At 38.4% G+C, this 18,264-nt stretch overlaps 1 protein-coding gene across 4 annotated transcripts in view; it reads right to left on the bottom strand.

The window, feature by feature from the left end:
* Positions 1-2,561: 2,561 nt before the first annotated feature.
* LARP1B (La ribonucleoprotein 1B) overlaps positions 2,562-18,264 on the bottom strand; it is a 31,299-nt gene continuing 15,596 nt past the window's right edge. For 2 of the 4 annotated variants that reach the window (XM_015861246.2, XM_015861249.2), the window contains 12 exons: positions 15,120-15,264; positions 12,642-12,816; positions 11,700-11,872; positions 10,844-11,215; positions 10,069-10,192; positions 9,277-9,479; positions 8,789-8,895; positions 8,373-8,533; positions 7,813-7,957; positions 5,793-5,902; positions 5,442-5,569; positions 2,562-4,620 (listed from right to left, as the gene is read on the bottom strand). In XM_015861246.2, coding sequence (XP_015716732.1) covers positions 4,402-4,620; positions 5,442-5,569; positions 5,793-5,902; positions 7,813-7,957; positions 8,373-8,533; positions 8,789-8,895; positions 9,277-9,479; positions 10,069-10,192; positions 10,844-11,215; positions 11,700-11,872; positions 12,642-12,816; positions 15,120-15,264 — 2,062 coding nt within the window. In that variant the 3' untranslated portion in view covers positions 2,562-4,401. Of the gene's footprint in view, positions 4,621-5,441; positions 5,570-5,792; positions 5,903-7,812; positions 7,958-8,372; positions 8,534-8,788; positions 8,896-9,276; positions 9,480-10,068; positions 10,193-10,843; positions 11,216-11,699; positions 11,873-12,641; positions 12,817-15,119; positions 15,265-17,956; positions 18,080-18,264 lie in introns of those variants that run through there. The other 2 variants (XM_032444579.1, XM_015861248.2) reach the window with 2 other exon arrangements.

Here is an 18,264-nt window from a genome sequence, read left to right as displayed (position 1 = left end):
CGTACCCTGAAACATGCATTGTTGTATAACAGAATACTGTTCAAAAAGTAGAGTTTTGAATATAATCATCTTCCTTTGTTTTATTCCTGCTTAGTGGCTGTTGATTGTTTTTGTTGGTGTTTTAGGATCAAGCTGTGTAGTTTTTCACAAAGCTTAAGTGACTGTCCAATACAGCAACCAAGTGTTCCTCAAGTTGTCTTCCTAAGCTTAGAGTATGTCTGTGATGAAGTCCTTAGCTCGCTTCTTGCAGTCTTAGTTCCCTCTAATTTTCATGTTGTTTAAAGAATAGATTGTGGGGGGGAAAAAAAGCTCAACCGATGACTGTTCTTTCAGCTATGGATGGAATGATGCATTTGCAGTTGTCAGTTTGGTGATTTAGTCCCAGTAATCACATCACTTCAACCTCAAGGGCTTAAATATGGAAAACTTAATTAAATATGAACAGGTATATCCACCCTGATTAATTCAAAGGCAAGCGAAGTACTCTTCATGAGGAAACCAAAACCCATCCAAGCCAGCAGTGCTCGCCTCCTCTGTGGGGTTTCCTTTGTTTCTGTGCACTTTGCTGTACCAGAAGTTTGCAGCTTTGCTGTGTTTTGCAGTTCCAGTCTGGCAGAATGAATGAAAAACTTAATTGTTCCCATTCTGGTTGTGACCTGTTTTCTGTGACAATATTTTACTGAGCTGTCACAATTTCTAGGTAACTGGGTAAAGCCTTCAAGTGTACTATGTGAGCACTCAAGAATAAAGCTCTTTGGAGGTGAAAAGTTGTGGTGGCAGGTCTGGATTTGTCATTGGCCACAAGCATTCTGGACTAAAAACACATTTTTGCTGCCTGAGTTGGGCTCTGATTTCATGGGAGTGTGAAGGCTGTCGTTTCATTTTATGTAGTTAAAGGCATAACTTTTTACTGGAAAGAAAGCACAACTGATGAGCTTTGAAGGTATTACTCCAAAGTGCTGCCTTAGAACAGCTAACCTACATGCTTCAATTCCTTCAGCATTTTCTAACGTAGTACCATTGTAGCTGCATGCTGAAGTCTCACGTCACTTGGGTTATATAATAACGTCACCTCAGACAAGTTAAAATCTGGCTTTCTACATAAATCCCAGCCCCAGGTTAGAATTTGGGGGGGCTGTTTGCAGCATTTCTAGTGGAGTTTGCAAAAGTTGAAGCAAAGGGTGCTGCCTTTTTCCCTCCAAAACTCTTAAGATGAAGAAAGCAGAGAGGAAAGCTTTAAGATGACGGGCATAGCCCAGCATAGCTGTGAGACTTCTCAGCAAAAGAACAGCCAATAATTAAGTCTCTTCCTCAGTCAGGAGTCGCAGAAGGGTGGTTTGTCACATCAGCACAGAGGGATGCCTGATTCCAGGGGACACGGAGCAGAGGCTGCTGTGAGTACGAGCTGCTTTCTGCTCATTTGAGTGCTTTATCTCCCACAGACACCCAAATCCCCACTAATCTCCAGAAGAATCAGTCATGCAGACAGGCTGCTGCTTCTCACTGTAGGAAAATATTATCTGCTCTCCATATGGAACAGCTTGTTTAGTTTGGAGATGAGAAGGCTCCAGGGAGACCTCATTGTGGCCTTCCACTATTTGAAAGGAGTGTATAAACAGGAGGGAGAACAACTATTTACAAGAGTGGACAGTGACAGGTGTAGGGTTAGATATTAGAAGGAAGTTTTTCATACAGAGGGTGGTGATACACTGGAACAGGCTGCCCAAGGAGGTTGTGGATGCCCCATCTCTGGAGGCATTCAAGGCCAGGCTGGATGTGGCTCTGGGCAGCCTGGTCTGGTGGTTGGTGACCCTGCACATAGCAGGGGGTTGAAAACAGATGATCATTGTGGTCCTTTTCAACCCAGGCCATTCTATGATTCTTTCCCTGAAAAGCCTTTTGAGCAAGGCTGAAGAAAAACCTTAATGAGCTTTCAGCATAGTAATAGTTTTGAAGTACTTATAGAGACATTTTTTTGCAAAAAGACATTCTATCAAATAAAAAAGAGTTTTTAGACATGTGAACATTCAACAACTTGCTAAATACTTACCAAAATCCTGTTAGAATACCATAGGTCTTAAGACAGATGAATTGAAGGTTACCTTAAATGGATGCAGAAGGCAGTAGAAAGGATGCTGGATATATATATATTGCTGTTCAAAGTCAAACTTATGGCTCCACAACAAGAATCCCAGTTACAGAAAGGTAATTAACAACTTTGAACCTCATAGGGGAACAAATTACTTAACCAGTAGTCCTGGAGCTTTGTTCTAAACTTGGATGTTTGTGTTCTCATCTCAGCATGCGAACAGCAGCAGTGGAGCTGTCATTCTTTCTACCACTCTGGCAGGGCACCAAGGAAGGTTCAAAGTCCATGAGAAAACAAAGTGGGCGTTCCTGAAGGTAGGCAGACCTTTGTCCCTTGCATCCACCAAAATAAAGAGTCATACTAACCAAAGCCTGTAAGAGGTAAAGTATTCCCTTCCCTTTGACAGGTGAGTAGAAAATGTAACTGAAGGCACCTTTTCTTCAAACAAACAAACAAACAAACAAACAACCACTTGGGAATATGAAAAATCATCACAAAACTTGAAAGAAAGCCGACTTGCATTTTAAGAACCCACCAGAGGCAAACCTACATCCTTAGACTCCGTACAAGTGTTTTGTTTATGCTTTTCAAACAACAACAACAACAAAGTTTGTAATACAACATTAGTGGAGGGTTTTCTGGGTTATTTTTATAAAATCTGTCAAGATATCACAAAAATCACATACCAAAAGCTCAGTCTGCACATTTTCCAATGAAAAGAGTGAAATATTTTAAATCTTTTACTTGTATATACAAATTCAATTCAAATTTACATTTTTGCATCATTTTCCTGGATAGCAAAGAGTCACGGATCAAACACAGGGTTGAGATGTGTCACTTCAGCTTATGGAAGGAATGGTGCTTCAATTAGATGTTCATTTTCACTTAGAACAGGCCCCCTGTAAAAGGCTCTATTTTGTACTGTGATTCTTTTAACTGCAGGGAAGACCACTGCTCGTGTACTCATTTACAATGCAGACATTCATAATTCACTGAGTTTCACAAGGCAATGACTGAAAAAAATAATAATGGACTTACTGTGACAACTTGTAAGAGCTGACAGCAGTTTGACACTCTGTCTTCAGATGTCTGTTCTGTTTGGACACCTTCGTGGGTTAAGGCATTTGTGCTAGATGCAGTTCTCAACAGAGGGCTCTTTTGCAGCTAACTGGTAACAAAATTCTTGTCATTTACTCTCACAATAAGTAAGTGACCCACTCAGTTTGTGCAGGTGGTTTTGTTTTAAATCAAAATAATGAAATTAGAAGGAATTGCATGATATAAACACCCTCATCTTTTAGCTACAGAAATAAACGTATATTTCAATAACTTACATTCAATGAAATTGTGCTTAGCCCTGTGTGAAATTATCCAATGTTCACTAGCACAATTTAAGCAGACCTTCATTCAAATACTGTAAAATTAAGCAAAAAAGGAATGCTTTGTTTCCTTCCAAACTAATTTTTATTCCTTGAAATACAGAGGGGGAAAAAAAAAAAAAAAAAAAAAAAAAGGATGCCTCTCACGTTAAGAGTGCTTTATCAGCATATGAGAATTCAGCTGAAGCTACCTGAATGACCTGCACCAACCGCAGATGGCAAGTGTTAATTTAAGACAGTGAATCAACAGATCCATTTTTCCCTGCATTTTACTGTGGCTTTTTAAGAACCAGTACTGAAAGAAGCATCTGCAAAACTATCCCAGTTATGTCCACTCAGCTCCACACTTAATACTAACTATGGAGACCCCCAAAAAAATAGAAACTATGTTTTTAAATAGAATCCAGCAGTGCTGCATCATATATAGCTGCACATTCTCAAGTGCACTTCCACACAAAGCATACTTTTTTATAGTTACAGATTCAAAAGCAAACCAATCATGTAGATCCTTCTTTACATTTAAAAGCATATATGTATACTGTAATCTTTTTTTGCTTTGGTAAAATACAAAGGGACAAAGAAAGCGCAGTCAGTATGATGGATATACCATACCTTTTTTCTTTCAGAAACATGAGCTGAAATGTAAGGCATCCCCAAAGTATTTCTATGCATATGCAAGGAATGCAGTTTTTTGTAAACAAAAGCTTGAGGAAAGCAATACTGAAGCCAAAGAATCTTCCCTAGGACCTTTCTGATGATCCCAAAACCAAGAACGACTCTCCTAGGGTGTTTTGGAACATAATCCCATGAAAAAGAATGCAGTCCTTTGTCTTCCCATACACATTTAATCACGTACTAGATGGGCTCACCTTGGAGATCTCCAACTAAGAAGAGCGATGAAAAAAGCTGATTCTCAAGGGTGTGAGGCTTAGTCTATTTTTCCGGTACATCGCTTTCAATTGATTTTGTGGCAGCATTGGGATGGCCTGCTCTGGGTGCTTGCACAGTGTTCCCACTGGTAACATGCTCCAGCAGCACTGCAGGCTGAGCCACAGGAAACGTTCTACAGGAACGAGGCGGATGTCTGCGATGACCCAGATCCTCACCTGCTGCAGCAAACTGCCTCCTGCCACATTCTTCACTGAACGGAGGCTGAAAGTTAAAAGCAGTGCCCTATTAAGAGTTGTTCTGTAAGACCAGGTATCAGCCCTTTCCTATACTTAGGGGAGCAGAAAGGAGCATTCTGTAATTGAGCCTTTAGTTAGGCATGGTAATCTTAATAGTTATTCACAACTCAGCACTGATAATCTTAAAACCTTCCTGTCTGTTAAGCTACAAGTGTAAAAACATGACAAGTTTAGGACTTCATAGCCTTGGAACATCACATTATAGCTAGAGCCCTGCATTTGCCACAACTCCCAGATAGGATAATGGCACTGGAGCAGCACATCACGGCCCCATTACAACAAACACAGCAGCACTGCAGTCTGGAACCGTGCAGCTTAAGAAATCAGCTGCCTATAAGAAGGTTATGCTGAATTTGGCGTGCAAAGGACAATGCCTGTCACAATTAATTAAGGAACTGCTAGGTGTTAATTAATTTGCCAAATTCCTGAAGAGTACAGCAGCAATCTGTCTTAGCAGATGACAAACTATGCATTGAGTCAAGTCTTCCTTCCTCAGCATTTCATATTATTAGATCAGTAAAGTGTCCTTTTACGTATTCTTGTTATTTACATTACACAATAAGAAGGAAAATTCAGCACTGTTTATTGGCCTATTTCTGTTTGAAAAATAATGTCTGGAACAGAACAACACATTTCTCACTTCCATTTAACTTTTTCTAATTGTGCCTTGTAGAGACTTGATGGGGTTTGTAAATTTCATGAACTGAAGTACAGTTTTGATACAGTTTTAACTTGTAGTAAAAACACAGATATGCCAAGTTACTTAAAACAGGTGTTGAAACTTACATCCACTCTGAAGTCCTCCAGTCTCCTAAATTTACTGAGGTATTCTTGCAGCTTGGGGTCAATGGCTGGTGTCTTGTGCTGAGAATATTTTAGGTAAGCCCAAAACTTTTCCAGTCCATAAAGCTGACCTAATCACAAGAGAAGATAATTTTACCAATTTACAAAGGCTAGACTTAATTAAAAACCTAATCGTTCACCAGTATCTACGTATGTAAGAGAACAGGAAGATAAACTAAAGATGCTCTTATAAACTAAAACTGAGCTTACTAAACAAGTGAGTGCCAAGGAACAGGGATTATCTCCCAGCTAAAGTCACCCTGCTGTAAGCAGTGACTGGCCTATGATAATTACCAGCTTCATAGTCCCTCTTTGTTTCTTCCTGGAAGTCCTTGAATATGTCTCGCCTGAATTTCTTTTCTAGGCCATAGCTGTAAAATCGAAACAAGCATTCCAACCCGTACCTAGAAGAGAAGAAACAGGTATGGGAATCTTAGGAATACACTATAATTGTTCAAAAGCATGCAAGTTTTTAATCTCTCCTTCCATTTATGTAAATAGCACAGTCTCATTTTTCCCTTCCCACAAAAAATGCTTCCTTCAACGTTCAGTTTTATTTAAATGGTTGTTCTGAAACACCTTCACAAATAGACAAAACTAACTTAGGAATATCTGTTTTGTCATGTGGCTTCAATATATGAACTACAGACTCTATGCATGTAATGTCAAAACAAATACTTTTACATTTTCAAGATGTTGAGACCCACAGCCCCCACACTTCATGATAAAAGGCCTACAACTTCTTTTATTTTTTACTCTGGCTTCCTTCCATGCCCCTCCTGTTTTCTATTAGAGGGAATAAACAACTGACACCAATCTACCTACCACTCCTTTATTCAACTCAATCATAAGCTTCTTAATCATCTGCTCTGAGCCGAGGGAAGGTACCTACCTTCATTTTACCTCACTTGGAAGCATTAACTTGTCTGTCACACTCAGCTTTTTCCAAATCTAGCTGAGAAAGTGGGAAAGCCACAAAAAAAGCCTGACCACTAGAAGTTACTACAGCGATTACTGGTTTCCTTCCAAGTTAAATGTTTTGTGGACCCACCTCAATAACAATCGCGCGTGTGTCAAGCCTGCCTTGGGCAGCCAAGCAGAGGTCAAAATAAATTGCTCACTTTTCTACGTAGGCCAACAGATGCTTTAATCCAGCTCCCAGTATTAGCTATTGTGTTCCTGTGTAACACTGAGCTCTCACCATGCAGACATGCACCTTTTGAGTGCTGAATTCAGTCATCAGATGACTACAGTACTGCACTATGAATATATGAAATTATGCAATGGTGAGAGCTCCTAAAGTCGAAGATGCACCTAGGTAATCAGTACAACTTCAAGGAACACTTAACTAGGGAAATATTCATGCCAGTAGCATTTATCTGAGGTAATTTTTAAGGATAAATACACAAAAGCTACTTTTTCTGGAAGAATCTGGATCAACTTCTCTTTATGATACCATGATAGGTTACATTTGGCAAAGACATAAAGGATAGTATAAATTCATTCATAGCAATGGATAATAATCTGCCTGGGTAGAAAGGGAACACATGGGACCTCCTTCTGTCCAGTGTTTATGTGCTATCCCTGAAGAGCCTTCTGAAGCTTCTCTTGGAAAACATAAACTTGGATAATCACAAAAGCATTAAGAAAGCTCTCAGCTGATATGCAAATGATGATTAAAACCACCTTAGTATCCTACAGACTTAGCACTCTAGTGTGACAACATACCCACACTTTGTAATTTCTGTAAACTTCCTCGCTTGGCATTCAATACATTGGGCTGCCTTGTGTCTTTAAGAGAAACAGAGGCTGGGGGAGGGAAAAGGAAGAAGTGTGTAGGAAGAAGAGAGGGAATATCAAATGGAAGAGCTAATGTGGCAGTGGTAATTTTTTTCTGCTGTTGTAGGAAAACACGCAGTTTGAGGTCAAGAATGGATGAGAAAAACGGCAGAAGCTTTCCTAAGAATAGAGCTGACTTGTCAGAGTCAACAAGTTGCACGGTGTTGGAGAATTCAGGACCAACTCCAGGTCAGGAAATACCATACACTTAGCTGATTCTTCACAAAGTACAAATACATACAAACACATTTGTGGTGTTAAAACAACTTGCAAAGACTGCTATTTTGAAGATTTACAAAGAGACAAAGCTAACAATAGAAATGGTCACTTAAGATACATCTAAAAATATGTATGTAAAATACATATATATGTAAAAAACAATTCACTGTAATTCAAATGACTGGTAAAGACCTCAAAATATTATTTTTTTTCCAATTTCTTTTTTTACATTTCAGTTTCAAGAAAAACCTCATACCTGTAGTGTTCTTTTGCATCGTCTAGAGCAAGTTGTCTGAATTCTTCATACATTTTCCTGTTGAAGTGATCTCTCAGGAAAAAGGACCAGAAACGAAAAAGTGTGTTCATTTCCTGGGACTGGCCGATTCCCAACCGTTTCCTCTCTGAAAAGGAAACAAAAGCACAGCCACAACTTCTTACTTCTTCAACAAACTATTTTCAAGAGCTTTTTCATTAGTAACACGGAGATAAGATCTTCAAGAATTGTAATCGTGAACTGTCATTTACATTATCTGTCAAGTCTCAAAGTTAAAGTCAACTAATTATCTTCTCTCAAGGACTCACATTTCTTTTAGCAATGAATATTAATACAGAAAGAGTTGCTGGAAAATGTCAAGGACTTTGAGGGGTTTTGTTTGTTTGTTTTGTAAGGGAATTTGAAGTTAAATAGAAAGGAAGTATCATAACATACAAGCATTGTTTCTCCCCAAGAAAAATAACCGATGAAGAACAATATGGAGAAAACTGCTATCCAGTGACAACTTGCTAAAAAGTTAGGATGTGCATTAAGTGCCTTACCTGTTAGACACCTTCGATGATACTTATGGTACACCTGTTGTGTAAAGCCATTTTCCTTTAACAGTTCATGAGAAGGATGCTGAAATTTTGGAAGAGAATTTGGAGTACAACCATAGCCTCCGGCAAGTGGAGCTCCTTCTGAAGGTGAAGCATTGGAACTGCTGTAAAAGAAACATTTTGTTCTACAGACAGTGCGTTTCCACAGAATCAGCTTTCAACCTTTTTGCTGTATACAAGCACTGTCAGTACGGTCTGATCACTTGACAAGCACTGTGACGTCTAATTGGATTCCCAGTCATCCCTGTTTTCAGGTGCACATCTTCTTCTGTGCTATTATCTTTAAGAAGTTTTTGATTATGCTAACTAAGCATTAATATAATGCATGGTTTTAAATGACCGCTTAAACCAGCTCTTACCTCACAGAGGAAGTTCTCGGCCTGTGGTCTCTGGAATCCATCACCCAACCGACATGGCATTCCAAGGGAGGATTTGAACTGTGACGTGTTTTCCTTTTTCTTGGAGCCTGGGAAGTAAATGAAGTGTTTATTTTCACAATTTGATCTTTCTCACTTTTATCCTCCCAAAACAGCATGCTGCCCATTTTATGTTGTATCTAACCAAATATAAAGTCACGATGCTCCAGCTTCATAACCTGAAACTTAATCTTATGTAATAAATTTAGAATCTTTAGATGTTACACTTCTTCATCACAGACTTTTAAGAAATGTTGCAGAGAAAGATCAGGAACCATTTTGTAGAAATAAAAAAGGATGAATATGGTGAATTTTTGAAGAAAAACAATTATCAAGTACAATTGTTTCATTTTTGCCTTGCCATTCTTACAAATTACATTACAGGCATGAATTTTATAGGCTTTCCATAGATATTAAGCCTTTCCACTTACCTTCACATCAATGGATTGAGCTTCTTTAACGACAGGGTAGAACCTGGGTGTTTTGTTGGGATCCTGCAGCCTCGGGGTGCGAGGTGTTCGTGGGGTGCAACCAGGGTGAACTCGGGGAGATTCTGGAACTACAGTTGGCAGTGACCGAGCCACTGTTGCTGCTGGAAGCGCTTCAGTACAGAACCAATTACAAGCCAGTTCCTCTGTTAAATCAGCAAAGAGGAAAGAAGCACTTTATTTTCAAAAGAAACTTAAGTTTTGAAATCTTAAGCTCCTCTAAATACCTAACATCTTAAAGGCATGATTCTCTTCAAGTGAGCTATATCATCCCCAAAAGGATAACTGAACTGACTAAAAGCACTTGGTGCAGAAGCAGTACCAACTGACTACTCAAAGCAATGAAATAAATATTTCAAACACACCTTCTCTATGGAATTTATATCCTCTTCTCTCTTTTCTGCTTGTTTTTCTGTATTTACAATGGCAAAGTAAACAAGTAGATGGCAAGTTAGCATACAGCACCACTAGGTGCTTTTCGCATAACATCAGAACAGAATGTTACCTATAGATGATCACACATATCCTGAGAAGTACTACTAGTATCAGCTTCTTCTAACACAATGTTAACTTCCAATACTGATGAAGAGCTGACAAGTGGAAATACTGGTGAAGAAAAATCCTCTCAGTTTGCTGACTGAGCCAAAAATAAAACACTACATATGCAGAGAACGTTAAAGTTCATGCTTCATTATAGAGATTCTAAGATAGAAATACGTGTGTTACAGTACTTACCTTTCTGTAACTCTGAAGAACCCAGAGGAATTTCTTGGCTTTGATCAGTTATCAGTTCTGGTGCAAGATTATCAAATTCTTCCTTACTAACAAGATTCAGCTTCCTGAAGTTCTCAAGCTCTTGCTGAATTAGGGAAAACAAAAAAGTGTGAACACAAACTGCAATGACCATCATCTTGAGGAAAAGCTGAATATCCCAAGAGAAAAATCAGCAACCCAGGATTCACACACAGCTAAACTCATGCAAGCCAGTACAGATCTGGTTAAATGTAAATGGGAGTTCCTAGCTGACATGAACAAAGCAACTGACACTGTACTTTCTGCAAAAAACAGGCCACCAAATGGGCGCACAGGGGCAATGGGGCCATACTCAGCATTTTTGAACAGAATAAGAAACAGAAATGACAGCGATCCCATCTCTTGCTGAAACTGAAGCAGTCTGTCTTCTGCAGTAAGTCTGACAGGGAAAGCAACTTAGGGGGGTAGGAGAGGACCTGCTCCCTTCCTCAGGCTATGTATAAACAAATGCCAGTGTTGTAAATGAAACGGCTGCACCTCAAAGCACTCATGCTTTAAACCTCCTCTATGTCAGTTTAAAACCATTCCCCCTTGTTCTATCACTACCCACTCTGAGCCATTCCCCACTCCTGTTTATTTGCTCCCTTCAAATACTGGAAGGCCAATAGTTTAGTTGTGTAGGCAAAATAATTTCGGCACTGTTTGCACAGGCACTGTTTTAAGGCTAACAAAAAATAAAAGAAAGAAAAAGAATTACCATTGCTGTAGTGTCATTTTCACTCCATGCTGTCCACAAATCCTGCTCATAATAGTATAAGCCATCATTAATAACTTTAGCAAGTTCTGATGTTATTTTTCCATGACACACATGGTTGCCAGCACGACCTTCACCAGGATGTTTTCTCATATATGGTGGCGTCTGTGTTACAATCAAAATCTTGTTTACATCCTGATCATCAATTTCATAATCTGAACTGCTGTCTGACCAATCAGTGAATTTATTCTTATGACCCTGAATTTGTTCCATCTCTTCATCAAACAAAAAGTCAAGTTCTTCTTGTTCTTGTTCCTCTGGAGGTGGGGGCGGCTGTTGCTGACCTGACACTTGATCAGGTATAGGAACACACTCCTAAATGAGAAAAGGTGATGCATTTTATACTTGAAATAGACAGTGATCATCCACATGAAAAACAAACAGAGCATGACTGAATACTTTCAATAATGAACATATAGAATTAGAAACAATGCAGCCACTTTAAGATGTTTATCAAGCTCACAAGTAAATTACTCCTCTAAGTAATTCAGCATCATGAATTTTTAGAATTATTCTCATAGCACAACAGCTTCTCAATAATGCACACGTATGACTGTCCATCACCAGAAAAAAAAATAAATCACATTTCTTTTCATAATAGTGAGCGTTGGACCAGGATTTGAAATGCACTTGGTTATTCTAAGTCTGGATAGAGTGAGCAGTGCCCACACTAACAGTTTTACGTAATCAACTATCACAGATATTGAAGTGTGGAAAAAACAAACAAACAGAAAGCTGTTTCATACAAGTGGGAAGGTTTTGCATTTGCTTATTAAAATAAAGTTCTTTTTTGTTTTACCTTTACTCTGACAGTGGATGCATGATGCCTGTTCTTCACTTCTATCCAAGGCTCAGAGTCCAGATCAGGCAAACTTGTAGACAACCCTTTAGATATTATCTGAAAATTACTTGTTTCAGTGTTTTCCTTCAGACTCAACAGGCTTCCCATTCCTGGAGAACTTGGTGCAGACTCTAGCATTGGAAAACAGTAGTTCAGTTACTGTGGTTTTGTGTTTCTTTGGTTGGTCTTTTTTGCACACTGGTCCTTCCTTTAACCTCAGCCACTACTTCCTACTTCTGTGGTTCAAGTTAGCATTGATTAGCAGAATTTCCTTTCTTTTTAGGAGATCACTTTTCATAGTCAACATTTTAGGAAAAGACCAATTTATCAGCGTATTTAAGTTAAAAACATATATCAGACTTAGAGAAGTCGTCTGTTATTCAGAAAACAAGAATTCATTTATCAGGGATATGTTTTCCCTAAACCAGGCACCAGCTCTCTGGATGGGTGCCTAACTCAGACTTCATTCTTCCCATTTACTTTGAGCCAACATTTTAGTAAATGATTTATTTGCCAAACGTAAACAAAGCAATCTCCATATTAATCATGTGAATGAAATTCCCATCCAAAACTAGGGTACGCAAAATACAGTTAACTTTCAGCTAACAACAAAATGAAGAAGATTTTATATACTTAAGACTACTATTGCTTCTGCTGTTGGTAATAAAAAAGGACTCTAGGCCATTATACCTTCTTCTGGAGAATGGTCACAACTATAGCACACATGATACTTTTATCTACTTAATATTAGCCAGACCAGCCACAGCTGTACAGCTGGTAGGGATATCACCTGGATAAACCAAATGCACAATTTCTATTATGTAAACAGTATCAAGAGGCAAACTTCCTCAGACAGACAGACAGCCCTAAACTTAAGTTTCTATTAAAGAAATTCTTTACCAGTATGTGAGCCGTAAACTTGACCTGGTATGAATTCTGGACAATTTATGAGCTGAGAAAAGTCAGTCCTTGAGAGATTACAGGGAGGTGGACCTGGAATTGGCCACTTTTCTGGATCAACCCTTTTTCTTATCCTCTGATCCACAGTTTCAACTTCTGTACTGTCCTTTAGGGCCTGTTGGACAAGCACATTACAACTTCAGAAAACATGACATATTCAACACCTTCTTATGCCCACAGAAGACGGTCAACTCTTAATACAGTAATTAAAAAAGGAATTACAAGCTTTTTGTGCTCGTTCTTCATAATGACTGTCCTTTCTTCTACTGGCGCAAACAATCTTTTCATTTATCATCTTTTTTAATTTGATCAAATATCACTTCCAGTTTCCCTTAGGCTAGCTTATTTAAACGTGATTTAAGGTAACTATATAGCAGCAAAGCACTCCTTAGACTAGCAACACATCAAAAAGGCTCCTCCCAGACATCCTCAGTAGTATCCAAAACATATCTCATTGAGACCCTATTTTGTCTGCAGACACTAACTAGAAAACTAGCACTAAAGGATTTGGAGAGACCATAGACAGAGAGCTGTGAAACAGCTAGATACTGCAGTTCTAGTCAGTGAATAACCTGTAGTCCTAGAGATCCTCTACTACTATCACCAACTGTGTTTTGTACCTATGAGGCCCACGTATCAGTAAGCTACTGGAGTACCAGCCTCAGAGCTGCATGAGAAGGACAACATCTCAACTATGCACAGTATCACTGCCTCTGGTCAGATCAGCAATTTACGGCAACAGGTTTATGTGCCAGAGGCAGAAAAGCATCTCCCTGCAGCAGCAGCACAATGACTGCCAGCTTAAGGACTGGGCAGTACATTTAATGACAAGGCCAGCAGAGATCTGACATTCATCTTATCAGAGTCAATGGAAATAAAACAGGAGCCAAGCAGCAAGTAGGTTCTGCACAACAATTTCCATTTTCTTGCTTGCTGGCAGGGTTTACAATTTAGGCAACCCTGCTATGGGAAAAGTATCTCTGGACCTGAGGAAAAGTACTGCCAGAGAAGAATTCAACATAATTCAGGAACACTGTTAAGATCACTTCAGCTTTGCCAAGTGTATTATGCTGTAATTTAGACAGATACTTATTTTAGTCTTCTAAAAAAGTTTCACGTGGAAGAGAATGGCACAAAGATCCATTCTCTTTCAGAAATCTTAATGCAAAGTGTTCTTATTTTAATAGAAAAGCAACTTGGCAGCCCAGTTTTTCTGCTCACACAGAAGGCATAAGAACCATTCTCCCTAAAAATCTCATAAACTATCAGAAATATCTCATACACCTTGACAAAAGGCACTGACCAAACAATGGAATTTGTGCTAACATCCCCAAGATTTTGTGAATCTAATCTGTGCCCTTAATTACAGCAGTGGAAGACTCAGTAAAAACCTGATCTGGACTATTTGAATTGACTATTTGAATAAACTCTGCAACTCCTTTTGCTCTAAAAAAGGAAACACAACAAAACAAGCAAAACATGTTTTCCACTCTCACTCCGCACAGACAGATGTGGTTTTCTTGACAGTGGTCACGTGGAGGTTTGTGATGTGGAACCTTCATAACACCTATAGTTGTCTTAAACTATAGGTTTAAGGTATTGTTTTAAAACACCTGGCAAGGTAATTCTGCAACTATCCATCTCACATGCTAAATACATGATGATTAACTTGCAAAGGAATCATCAAAAGTTTCTTCAAAGTACCTGCCTACACTAAGAACACCTATTTTCTATGTTTCAACCCCTCAAAATACAGAATCCTCAAAGAAATAACAGAAGCTAACAGACTGCAAAAGAGAGTCTTGCATGAATACTCTTTAATAGGCTTAATATGCTTCTTAGGTTTTGGCTATATTACAACTTTTCAGCATCAGATAACATTTTAATTTTTTTTTTAATTTAAGTTTTCTTAAAAGAAAAACCTTGGAATGATTCTATGATTCTACATTTTTTTGCTATGTACGAGCACTCTGCTGTATTATGCAGCAAGGAGTTCCTCTATTATACACACATGAGAACACCTTGTGTGGGTGTTAAAGACCACATTTCTCTCAACTTCTGACTCAAAACAGGATACTGAAAGTTCAGAAGTGAGTAGGATTCTGACAAGGGAAACAATGTAAGCTTAATATAATGCACTAAATTACTGACTCTATAAACGTTTTGGATATAATCCTTCAGTTTGTCTACAGATGTAGAGATGTCTGTTCCTTTAATCTAATTGCTTCCCTTCATCTCCTTTCTCTGTAGCCTCACTCTCAGAATGTTTACAAATGGCAGAAGAAAACATTTTCTGCAGCACTCTACTCCCTGTTCTAATGGGGCTGTGCAAAAATTAATACAAAAAAGAAAAAAGGAAAAAAAAAAAAGGAAAAAAGCACCAAAACTGTCTACAGACATGCTTCTGAATTATTTTACCTCCAAAATAAGCGTAGCATTTGTAGTCAGAGCTTGCACCCTGTGGAAGCTAGCAATCAATGAAATAGGCAGAAATCCCTGTTGGTCCATCTTTCTCCTCATAAAGAAGTCTCTTTCCAAGTTTTCTGTGCTGAAATAATATTCACTGGACAGAGAAACAAAAAAGATACAAATATGAGCCTATTATAACTTAAAGTAAATCCTGAAACAGTAGCCAAAATATTCCTTGGTAAAGTCTTCCATTAAAATATAGAGCGCAGTTTGTAATCAACAACATTGTTCTTTCAACAGGAATACTGTTACAAACAAAACTTTCAGAACAGCAAGCACGCATGCATGCTCAAAATCTTAGGAATGACTTATGATTCAGTACAGCACACAGGAACATACATCAAGGCCTTGTTACAACCCTTGCATATATGAACTGCACATGGAAAGATTCTGCTCAGTTTTTCTTTCACCCATCCCTCCTTATTACTTACATGGACAGACAGAAATAACATTCTCTTAGCCTCCATATAAGATGAAGGACAATTGCTGCTCACATATCATTTCCTGTTCAGCAGTGCCAGTGTAACCTCATCCTGAACTGAATCCTTTCCCAGTTTCCAGTACATTAGAATGTTTCAGTGTCCTATCTGATCACTGAGGCACATACATGCACTCTGAACCACTACTTCAAACACGCTTGTAGGAAGATGAGAGAACCAAACCGGTAATCGTGTATTTTTTATGAAACAGCACAACAGACGATGGAGAAAGGTAGAGGCTAAATGAATAAATGATACTTAGTTAATAAGGAGAAGAGGGACAAGGACCATTTCATGACTCTGACAATGCTACAGAACAAGAGAGACAAGTAATGAAGTTGTAGAAAGACAACATCTAAAACAATGAAGTTGTAAGAAATGATAAGGATGTCAAGATGTTTTATACTTCGTGATGAGAAAAAGCAGAGAATCCAAATCGTGACTGGACATACAAAGCATGGGAATAAGAAAACAACCCATGGAAGAGAACGGAATAAAAAGTTGTGACTAAAATCTAAGCCTTTAATAGAGTTTGCACATCATTCCATATTTTAGCAAACTACATCCAAGGAATGCTACTACTCATCAGGTTCAGGAAAAAATAAGCAGTGAAATGTTTATTCTGTGACTTAAACAGAGGTACTGCAAAATAAAACAAAAAGCATTAAAACGCTGAGGGAAAAAAACCACACATGCCAATATAAAGTCTAATTCCAACAATGAATAAAATGCTACATGTCTCCACTGAAGTTGGCTCAAGGCTGAAGTGACCAAACTGAGCAGAATGCAATGCCATCAGAGAACCAAAGAGAAGCCTGATACCATTTCTTTCTAAAACTTCTGGTGGCTAAAAAACTTTTAAAGCAAAAGCCATCTATATGAAACACTCAGCTCCAAAACAGAATGAAAACAAAAGCCTCAAAGTTGGACAGTAAGACGTAACAAATGAACACACTGCCGTTAAATTGAAATAAATAGCAAAGAGAACAAACATAGCTCTCAGAGAATTAAGCCCTTACTCAGATCTAAGCAAATTGACCGGCAAAGCAATTGTGCACAAAGGTTTCTCTCAAGAATATTCTATTTACTGTGCTGAACCAATGTAATCCTTTCCTCTAAAAGCCTAGAAGATAGACAAGTACAGAAGTCATGTAAATATTTTTGTAATGGTACCTTTACAGTCATACAGTAAAGGTAAAAATCTTGTAATCATTCACCTAATTAAAAATTCCACAAGCAGAAATGGACAGTGACTGAACTTCACTCAAACTGCCTCATTTGATGTCCATCATTCTAGAAAAAGGAATTTGAAAGAACATTAATGAAAAACAGAGACAATGCACAAGTTTGTTTAAGCAGAGGGACAAATCTAACACAAACACACATCCTCCAGCTTCGCTTTTCTTACTTTCCTCTGAATCCTTTTATTTATTCTGGAATCGATACAGGCTTGGATGCCCATCTGAGCTTTTATTTATCTGTTTTTAAGAGAGCTTGGAGTTCCACTGTATATTGCACACTGACGAGTTTCAAGGCACTGAAACTTTCTAGGCTGATTATTTCAGCCCATAACAATAACTAGTAATGATATTTTTGTGAGTAATGCAAATATTCCTCTTGTAAATCAAGCTGTTTCTTGGGACAAGCATAAACTGCCTGACAGCAGCGTACTTCTTACTGTAATTACAAATCAACTCAGTTGAACACAGCATCTAACATTTTTCCTTAGTAAGCAGGTAAACAGTTCTAAAATTCATCAATACAATACATAAAACAATTTCCCTTTTCTAATACATCCTCACTGATCTCAGACTCCATAAGGAACTCCAACATCCAACAATACTGTTCAGCTTGCTTTTGTACATGCTTCCAACTTTGGCACAATCACTTTAATATTTTGGAACTCAATTACAAAAGGAAGACCAAACCATCTCCATTTATGAGTTAATGACACGTAACTGATGAATAAAGTTGGTTTCCCATCATTTTTATGCGATATAAGAAATGTATAATAGAACCACTTTTTTTTTTCCTTTTTTTTAAAGGAGCACAAAAAATGGTGAAGTTATATTCTAACCCTACTCAAGAATCTCTCTCTCTTGAAAAGAAAACTCCATAATCCAAGTGCCTGAAGAGATTATATCAGACAAGCAACCAATGGCACTGGTTAGCCAGCCATGCTGTCTTTTACAGACACCTGCCAACCTCTTTTCGCTAAAATAAAACACAAATGTAACCAGAAGTCAGATGTGACCAATGCTGCAACTGACATTTTTCTCACCAGAGGGGGACATCATCATGTCCTACCTTAGAAGGTCTGGATTCTACACTGCATGCCCAGAAATCTGGCCAACAGTGGAGTGTCTGTGCTCCTCCCTCACTTGTCTGAGGACAGTGCAGGCCGATTATCCTGACATGGGGGTACATGTCCACTGTCAGGTGTCATAGGGGCCTGGTAGCAAGAGTAACAAAAAAGATTGCAATAGAAGTTTTGCAGTTGATAGCCACATGCCAGATACTTTCTGCCCTTAAACAGGCTTTTTTCTTCCTTTTTTTCGTCAACTGTAACAAAAGAAGCAAGAATAAAATAAGCAAGTTGCTTTATGGAATACAAG

The sequence above is a fragment of the Coturnix japonica genome, chromosome 4 (assembly GCF_001577835.2).
Source record: "Coturnix japonica isolate 7356 chromosome 4, Coturnix japonica 2.1, whole genome shotgun sequence".
Taxonomy (NCBI): Eukaryota; Metazoa; Chordata; class Aves; order Galliformes; family Phasianidae; genus Coturnix; species Coturnix japonica.
Note: the sequence above shows the minus strand (reverse complement) of the source record. Positions and strands in the feature narration are given on the sequence as shown.